This window comes from Lithobates pipiens, unplaced genomic scaffold (genome assembly GCF_037356315.1).
Source record: "Lithobates pipiens isolate NorthernLeopardFrog02 unplaced genomic scaffold, aLitPip1_a1.2 Scaffold_8, whole genome shotgun sequence".
In the NCBI taxonomy this organism is placed as follows: domain Eukaryota; kingdom Metazoa; phylum Chordata; class Amphibia; order Anura; family Ranidae; genus Lithobates; species Lithobates pipiens.
In genome coordinates, this window is record NW_027507903.1 from 74,733,826 (window position 1) to 74,743,941 (window position 10,116).

Consider the following 10,116-nt stretch of genomic DNA (forward strand, 5'->3'; position numbering starts at 1 on the left):
GTGACAGTGCATATTTTTTTAGCACTGATCACTGTGTTAGTGTCACTGGTCCCCCAAAAGTGTCAAAAGTCTCAGTAAGGTGTCTGATTTGTTGCTGATCGCCACCATTACTAGTGAAAATTCAAAATATAAAAATGAATAAATAAAAATATACCATAGGGATAAAACTTTTTCGCGGAGGGGAGTTTAACAAGACTCGTGGCCACTCATGAAAATTAGAAGAACAGAGGTTTAACCTTAAACTAGGTAGAGGGTTCTTTACTGTAAGACCCCTTTCACACTGGGTCATTCTGCAGGCGCTATTGCGGTAAAAATAGCGCCTGCAAAGTAACCTGAAACAACCGCTGCTGTGTCTCCAGTGAGGGCTTTCACACTGGAGCAGTGCGCTAGCAGGATGGTAAAAAAAAGTCCTGCTAGCAGCACCTTTGGAGTGGTGAAGAAGCGGTGTGTCCTGTCCATTGAAATCAAGGGGACAGCGCGGCTGGACTGCCGTCAAAACGCTGCTGCAGCAGCGCTTTGCGGTGGTTTTAACCCTTTCACGGCAGCTAGCGGGGGGGGTAAAACATCCCCGCTAGCGACAGAATACCACCGCTAAAACATTTTACCGCCGACGCCGCTCCCACCCCAGTGTGGAAGGGGCCCAAGAGCGGCAATTATGTGGAATTCCCTTCCACAGGTGGTGGTCTCAACAGGGAGCATCGATAGTTTCAAGAAACTATTAGATAAGCACCTGAACGACCACCACATACAGGGATATACAATGTAATACTGACATATAATCACACACATAGGTTGGACTTGATGGACTTGTGTCTTTTTTTCAACTTCACCTACTATGTAACTATGTAACCATAGTTTTAGATGCCGTAACTTTTGCGCAAACCAATCAATTTTACCAAAAATGGTGGCAGAATATAAATTGGCCTAAATTGAGGAAAAAAAATTTAAAATGATCAAATACCACCAAAAGAAAGCTCTATCCGTGGGAAAAAAAGGACATTTAATTTTTGTTGGGGTACATTGTCACATGACCGCGCAATTGTTAGTTAAAGTAACACAGTGCTGTATCACAAAAAATGGCCTGGTCATGAAGGGGGTAAAACCTTCTGGAGCGTAAGTGGTTAAAAAAAAAAGAGATAGTATGTCACTATGGCCAAAATTTGAAAAATCTTAAAAAGCAAAATGTATCTCTCACTTTCCTCCTTGAACAATTCCACATTTTTAAAGCTCATGTGATAAACCTCCAGATCCGGTGATCCTCCATGCAGCTTTGGCTACATTCCAGTGTCAGGTCTAAGGCCGCGTACACACGGGCGGATTGTCTGCCCAACTTAGCCCGCTGAACCGTGTTTCAGCGGACAATCCGCTCGTGTGTGGGCTTCAGCTGACTTTTTCAGCGGACAATCTGACGGACTTAGTCTTTCGGAATTTCCGTAATTTTGTCCGTCCAAACTTGGTTTTGTCCGTCCAAACTTGGTTTCAGCGGACAGTCCGCTCGTGTGTAGGCAAGTTGGACGGACTAAGTATGGCGCATGCTCAGAAAGGATTTACACGGCCGAAGGTTGCATTGCAGTGTATTGGACGTCGTTTTTCTAGTCCCGTCGTACGTGCTGTACACGTCATCGCGCAAGCTTTCAGCGGACTGTCTGTTCATCGTGTGTGGTCAAGTCCGTTCATTCAAAATTTGGACGGACTGTCTGTCGGATTGTCTGACGAACTTAGTTGGGCAGACAATCCGCCCGTGTGTACGCGGCCTAAGGAACAATATGCAGCCACAGCAGTGGGCCAATAATAATGATAGAACAACCAATTGCTATTCCCTTGATGAGTCTAGGATGTCCTACAGATGCCTGAACCTTCCAAAAAAATTGCTGTACTGAGAGATTACCACTAACACCAGTTTATGGATCTGATAATTATTAATAAACAAAAATTTGAGTGACCATGTTAGGCTCCGTTTCCATTAATGCGACCTGTCATGCGACTTGGGACTGCAAAGTTGCATGACAAGTCGTACGCCATGATTTCCAATGAGTACTGTTCATATTTGTGTGACTTCAAGTCGCAGCGACTTCAAAGTAGTCCCTGTACTATTTTGGTTCCACTTTGATGTGACTTGAGGTCCATAGACCTCCAGAATGCACAGGCATTGCTTCAAGTTACATCAAAATTGTGGCAAAAATCACACAACTTTCAGGTCGCAATAGTGGAAACCTAGGCTTAGCCCTGGTTCACATTGGAGCGATTTGGCATATGATTTGACATGTCAAATCGCATGCCAAATCAGCTGCAACTGCCGCCAATAAATTTGCGGCACCGCACCGATTCCCAAAAGTAGTTTTTATTACTTTTGGCGACTTCGGGTGCGATTTCCATAGACATGTGTGCAGGAACCCGCACGGATTTCTCTGAAATCGACCCCAAAGTTGGGACTGACATGCAGGAATGAAATCATGCGAGTTCAGCTGAACTCGCAGCATTTCATTCCCGCTGTCAGTGTGAACTTACACTGTGATATAGAATATGAGGGGGAATCATATAGAATCCATGTATGGGTTCATTTCTACAGCAATGAAAACCCGACAGGGGTCGCTACCCTGCTTAAAAAAAAAAAAGACTTTAAAGCGATATCAAGGTGGTAATAAACCCAAAAACCAAAAATGTCAAATATTGCAGCTTGCCGATCATTAGATGTGGTGGCTGCATTGGTTTTCTTTTCATTGGCATTTTTCCCTCTGTTTCTATCTGATGATCTGGCCAGTAACACACCTCCTTTATTATTGGGTACCCATTCTGAATGAAAGAGCACAGGAGGCACAGCATACAACAGCCTTGACATTCTGAGGTGGGGGGAGTTTTAAATGTATTAGCAGATTTAGATACACTTACAAACCAAAGCCAAATTCCAGCTCACACTTTATAATCAGTTACAGCAAACAGTTTTTGTTCCTTTTGGAATGAAGATTATACCTGAATAAAAAAGGCTGACCATTTTAAGTAGGGTTGCACTGGTGCCGATTCTAAGCACTACAAGTGTACTCCTGCAAATGCTTCAATACTAAAACTGATACCTTCAAGTGTGCGATTTGTCATGCAATTTGGCCCTTCAAAATCGAATGACACGTCGCATCGCATTGCCGGCAATGGAATAGTTCAAATCATTGCCACTGAAGTCGCATCAACTTTAAAAAAGGTTCCTGCACTACTTTTTTAATGCGATTTCATTGTTACTTGTATAGACCTCCAATAAATGAAGACGCAAGCTGCAATGAAATCGGACGTCCAAATTGCACTGATCTGGCCACACTGGTGTGAACTAGGGCTATCCAAGGACAATATAGGGATTGGTAATTGATATTGGCAAGTACTTGAGAAAAAGTATCGGTACCTGTACCTGTATTAAAAAACTGGCATCGGTGCATCCCTAATTTTAAGCACCCCTGCCAGGGTTAAGTGGTTTTTCTCATCCATGTAAACTGATATTAGGACCTGGATTAGAACATGTCTATCCCAGGGGAACTCTTCATACAATCTGGAGGGCTATGGGACCTGGAATAGAACTTGTCTACTCCAGAGGAAACATTCATATAATCAGGAGGTCCACAGGACCTGGACTAGAATTTCACTACCCCAGGGGAACTCTTCATATAATCTGGAGGTCCATGGGACCTTAACTATAACTTGTCTACTCTAGGGGAACCCTTCATGTAATCTGGAGGTTTGGGACCTGGACTAGAACTTGTCAGTTTAAGTGGTTTGTCTCACCCATGTAAAAAGCTCATTCTGCTGGAGAGCTTGTGTTTTTGAAAAAAACATCAGACTTGTTGGCTGGATCACCAGATGAAAATAGAAAAAAGAAAGCCCAAAAAAAGAAAACGAATGCAGCCATCATATCTAAGAGTTGGTAAGTGGCAATATAATAAATGTTTGCGGTTGGGTTTAATATGACTTTAAAGCGGAGGTCCACCCTAAAGTGGACCTTCCGCTCATCGGAACCCTCCCCCCCTTCGGCGCCACAATTGGCACCTTTCAGGAGGGAGGGGGGTGCAGGTACCTGTACAGTACAGGTATCTGCACCCACTTCCGGGATAGCTCTCTGCGGAAAGGGGCGTAGATTACGCCCCTTTCCGAAAGTCCTCCCGCTGCCTGCTGGGAAACACACAGATCCCAGAGGCAGCGGGTCCATCCTTATTGCGCAGCGCGACTCGCGCATGCGCAGTAGGGAACCGGGAAATGAAGCCGAAAGGCTCCACTTCCTGATTCCCATACCCAAGATGGCGGCGGCAGCACCCGAGAGACGATCGAGAGATCGGCTTCGGGTGCCGACATCGCGGGCGCGCTGGACAGGTAAGTGTCACTATTTTAAAAGTCAGCAGCTGCAGTATTTGTAGCTGCTGGCTTTTAAAAAAGAAAAAAAAACGCGGAGTCCCAGCGGACTCCCGCTTTAACCCCACTTTTTAAAAACTTGTGGACAGGCACGTTTTTTTATTTTATGACTGAACAGACTCTTTTAATTTGCTCTGCCATACAGTGAGGGAAAAAAGTATTTGATCCCCTGCTGATTTTGTACGCTTGCCCACTGACAAAGAAATGATCAGCCTATAATTTTAATGGTAGGTTTATTTTAACAGCGAGAGACAGAATAACAAAAATATCCAGGAAAACACATTTCAAAAAAGTTATAAATGGATTTGCATTTTAATGAGTGAAATAAGTATTTGATCCCCTATTAATCAGCTAATTTTTTGGCTCTTAAAGGGAGTGCTCCTAATCTCAGCTTGTTACCTGTATAAAAGACCCCTGTCCACAGAAGCAATCAATCAGATTCCAATGTCTCCACCATGGCCAAGACCAAAGAGCTGCCCAAGGATGTCAGAGACAAGATAATAGACCTATACAAGGCTGGAAGGGGTTACAAGACCATCGCCAAGCAGCTTGGTGAGAGGGTGACAACAGTTGGTACTATTATTTGCAAATGGAAGAAACACAAAATAACTGTAAATCTCCCTCAGTCTGGGGCCCCATGCAAGATCTCACCTTGTGGAGTTTCAATGATCATGAGAAAGGTGAGGAATCAGCCCAGAACTACATGGATGAATTTTGTCAATGATCTCAAGGCAGCTGGGACCATGCTATGCCGTGAAGGACTGAAATCCTGCAGCTCCCGCAATTAAAGCAAATGTACAGGCCCGTCTGAAGTTTGCTAATGAAAATCTGAATGATTCAGAGGAGAACTGGGTGAAAGTGTTGTGGTCGGATGAGGCCAAAATCAAGCTCTTTGGCATCAACTCAACTCAGTGTTTGGAGCAGGAGGAATGCTGCCTATGACCCCAAGAACACCGTCCTCACTGTCAAACATGGAGGTGGAAACATTATGCTTTGGGGATGTTTTTCTGCTACGGGGACAGGACAACTTCATTGCATCAAAGGGATGATGGACTGGGCCATGTACCTTCAAATCTTGGTTAAGAACCTCCTTTCCTCAGCCAGGGCATTGAAAATGGGCCATTGATGGGTATGCCAGCATGACAATGACCCAAAACACAGGGCCAAGGAAAAAAAGGAGTGTCTTAAGAAGAAGCGCATTAAGGTCCTGGAGTGGCCTAGCCAGTCTACAGACCTTAATACAATAGAAAGTATGTGGAGGCAGATGAAGGTTCGAGCCTTGAAACCTTAATGACTAGAGATGGCCTTGCGGTTCGCCCGGCGGTCGGTTCGCAGTGAACTTTGCGCGATTCGCCAAACCGGCGGACTTCTGGTGCTGTTCGCGGCGGACATATTAGTTTACATTGTGAAGAACTTTGACCCATAACACATCCATCATGGGGTACAGAACTGCCAATTGAGACATTTCAGCACATGGGCATACCCCCTACCTTATAAATAGACCTGATCTGGCGGCCATTTTACATTCTGTCTTTTGTCAGTGTAGGGAAAGGACACTGTGTGGAGCAGGGACAGTCAGTCTGTAATCACTAGCTATTACTATTAGGTCCACAAAAGTCATTTTAAGGACTGGTATAGGTGTACAGTATATAGGGTTGTAATACACGTATAATATACTTTCTTTCAAACACAGAAAGCATATTATAGTGCACTGCAGTGCAGCTGTCTGTTCTCAGTGTAGGGAAAAGACGCTGTTTGGAGCAGGGACAGTCTGTCTGTAATCACTAGCTATTACTATTAGGTCCACAAAATTCCTTTTAAGGACTGGTATAGGTGTACAGTATATAGGGTTGTAATACACTTATAATATACTTTCTTTCAAATATAGAAAGCATATTATAGTGCACTGCAGTGCTGACCGATTCTGCAGCTGTCTTTTCTCAGTGTGGGGATAGAGTTTGCTGTTTGGAGCAGGGACAGTCTGTAATTCACTAGCTAGCTACTATTAGGTCCACAAACATCCGTTTAAGGACTGGTATAGGTGTACTATTTGGTGTGCAGTATATAGGGGTGTAATACACATATAAAATACTTTCAAATATAGAAAGCATAGTATAGTGCATTTCCACTGTGCAGCATTGTGACTGCTGAGTGGTTCTGCAGTGATACTACAAAGAGTGACAAACACAATTAGAAAAAAGTATTATAACTGGTGTGATAGACCAGTGGCCCCCCAAAACGACAGATTGAAGCGGGGTGTAATATACCTTCTTCCACATATACTGCACTTCTCTAGAGACTTTTGTCACAGGGTAATTTAAAAAATGACAGGCAGAGGAAGAGGCAGGCCCTTCCGCAGGGGTGGTAGGGGTAGGGCAGGAGCAACAGGATTGAGCCAAAGTGGGAAATTGCAGAAGTGCTCTCTATCTCAGTGCTGGTGTCAGTGCTCTCTATCACGGTGCTGGTGTCAGTGCTCTCTATCACGGTGCTGGTGTCAGTGCTCTCTATCACGGTGCTGGTGTCAGTGCTCTCTATCACGGTGCTGGTGTCAGTGCTCTCTATCTCGGTGCTGGTGTCAGTGCTCTCTATCTCGGTGCTGTTGTTAGTGCTCTCTATCTCGGTGCTGGTGTGGTGTCAGTGGTCTCTATCTCGGTGCTGGTGTCAGTGCTCTCTATCACGGTGCTGGTGTCAGAGCTCTCTATCACAGTGCTGGTGTCAGAGCTCTCTATCACGGTGCTGGTGTCAGTGCTCTCTATCACGGTGCTGGTGTCAGTGCTCTCTATCACGGTGCTGGTGTCAGTGCTCAGTCTCTATCGCGGTGCTGGTGTCAGTGTTCTATCTCAGTGCTGGTGTCAGTGAGGGAGATAGCAGCAGAGAAGCCAATCAGCAGGCAGTGCCAGCACCATGGCTGAGGATCAGCACTGGACTGGCACCTCCGGACCACCACAGTGGAGCCCTGCATAGGTGGAGGTAAGGGCCGGGCAAAGGGAGGGGTCAGGGGCTCAAGCACAGGTTGGCACACTGGGACACTGGCACAGGGCTGCGCTGCCCTGACTGTGGCACTGATCATCTCCTGCACCCCCCTTCATAGCCTGGCCTGACCTTGCCTCTCCTCTATGGCCTTCATGCGCTCCTGAATTGTCAAAATTTCACAGATAAAAAAAGAATGCTTGTTGTTGTTGATCCCAGATTCACTTAATACTTTTGTTATGTCAGTGTCCATGTTGTGGGACTATGTGTGCACAACTAGGTAAGTATTTTTTGGCTGAAAATATGACCCGGAGGTTTTTAAGGTTCACCTGCCATTAAAGTCAATGGGGTCTGCCGGGAACCGAACATTTGGGCACGTTCGCGGATTGCGTTCGTGAAACGTCCCGTCGGAAGTTCGTCCATCACTGTTAATGACTTGGAGAGGATCTGCAAAGAGGAGTGGGACAAAATCCCTCCTGAGATGTGTGCAAACCTGGTGGCCAACTGCAAGAAACGTCTGACCTCTGTGATTGCCAACAAGGGTTTTGCCATCAAGTACTAAGCCATGTTTTGCGAAGGGGTCAAATACTTATTTCACTCATTAAAATGCAAATCAATTTATAACTTTTTTGAAATGCGTTTTTCCGGATATTTTTGTTGTTATTCTGTCTCTTACTGTTTAAATAAACCATTATACCATTAGAATAATAGACTGATCATTTCTTTGTCAGTGGGAAAACATATGAAATCAGCTGCAATGTACACTGAGCTGTGCATGCGTGGCTCAGCGTACATTTCCGGCACCCATTGCATGCCGTGGTACTGTGACTAAAGAACGCATGGGGGGGGGGGGGGGGTTGTCGTCGTCATCATAATTTGGGGATTCAAGCAGCCAGAATATGGAAGGAAGATGGGGTGAAGATGGAAGCACTGAGGACCTGTGGGGTGGGTGACAGCGCAGTGCTGGGGCCCATTATGACATCACTGGGGGCCCATTATGACATCACTGGGGACCCATGTAGAAAAAAAAAAAGACTTTACTAAAGTTTTAACACAAGATGTTCTACGGGGATCCATGTACAGAGTGGACACACCATATGGATACAAAGTTTAGTGCACACAATAGGAAGGATCGCCTATGGCTGCCTCTATTGTACTCAGTACTTTACAGGAAGTCCTCCGCTCTGTTACATTGTTTCCAATCATCCCGGGGAATGAATGATCGGTGATGACAGCACAGTGCGGGGATCGCTGGTTCCCCTATGACGTCACCGCTCGGTGATTACACAGCAGCCGCTTCTCAGTCCCCCCCGCGGTCCGACCACCAGGGAGAGGAGACCATACCTGAGTGTAGAGCTCGGCCAGAGCCATGGTGTCCGCAGGGTGGACGGTCCGCCCGATCTGCTCTGCCCCACGTCTTGTTCTGGGTTAATCCTCCGCAGCGATCGGTCACACATTCACGGGTTGCCCATGGGGTGCTCGGTGCGCGTTCATGTCCGCATTGCCTGCAGCGGAGAGACGTGCCCGCGCTGCACCTGTCCCGGGAGCTGAGCAGGTGGGCGCGCCCTGTGGGATGACTGTACAGTGAGCGGGGTGTGACTGTTAGAGAACTCCTACAGGACGGATGGAGGTCCATCATGGGACCTGGACTAGAACTTGTCTACTCCAGAGGAAACCTTCATATGGTCTGGAGGTCCATGGACCCTGGACTAGAACTTTTCTGCTCCAGGGGAACCCTTCATATAATCTGAGGTCCATGGAACCTGTACTAGAATTTGTCTGCTCTAAGGAAACCCTTCACATTATCTGGAGGTCCATGGACCCTGGACTAGAACTTGTCTGCTCCAGGGAAACCCTTCATATTATCTGGAGGTCCATGGACCCTGGACTAGAACTTGTCTGCTCCAGGGAAACCCTTCATATAATCTGAGGTCCTTGGATCCTGGACTAGAATATGTCTGTTCTAAGGAAACCCTTCACATTATCTGGAGGTCCATGGACCCTGGACTAGAATTTGTCTGCTCCAGGGAAACCCTTCATATTATCTGGAGGTCTAGGGACCCTGGACTAGAATTTGTCTGCTCCAGGGAAACCCTTCATATTATCTGGAGGTCCATGGACCCTGGACTAGAATTTGTCTGCTCCAGGGAAACCCTTCATATTATCTGGAGGTCCATGGACCCTGGACTAGAATTTGTCTGCTCCAGGGAAACCCTTCATATTATCTGGAGGTCTAGGGACCCTGGACTAGAATTTGTCTGCTCCAGGGAAACCCTTCATATTATCTGGAGGTCCAGGGACCCTGGACTAGAATTTGTCTGCTCCAGTGGAACCTTCATATAATCTGAGGTCCATGGACCCTGGACTAGAACTTGCCCGTTCCTGGGAAACCTTTCATTTAATCTGGAGGTCCATGGACCCTAGATCAGAACTTGACTGCTCCAGGGGAACCCTTCATATAATTTGGAGGTCCATGGACCCAGGGCTAGAACTTGTCTGCTCCAGTGGAATGCTTCATATAATCTAGAGGTCAATAAACCCTGGACTAGAACTTGTCTGCTCCAGGGAAACCCTTCATGTTATCTGGAGGTCCATGGACCCTTGACAAGAATATCCCAACTTGTCTATTCAAGGGAAACCCTTCATATAATCTCCAGGTCCATTGAACCTGCTTATCCCATAGGAACCTTTTCAAAGAATCTGGAGGTCCACTGACCCTGGACTGCAATATTCCAATCTGTCTGCTCCAGAGAAAATCTT

At 46.2% G+C, this 10,116-nt stretch overlaps 1 protein-coding gene across 1 annotated transcript in view; it reads right to left on the bottom strand.

Annotated features, from left to right (window-relative positions):
* MYO5C (myosin VC) overlaps positions 1-8,921 on the bottom strand; it is a 214,649-nt gene extending 205,728 nt beyond the window's left edge. The window contains exon 1 of the mRNA XM_077472579.1: positions 8,701-8,921. Within this exon, the coding sequence (XP_077328705.1) occupies positions 8,701-8,727 (27 nt within the window). The 5' untranslated portion in view covers positions 8,728-8,921. The remainder of the gene's footprint in view (positions 1-8,700) is intronic.
* Positions 8,922-10,116: the final 1,195 nt, after the last annotated feature.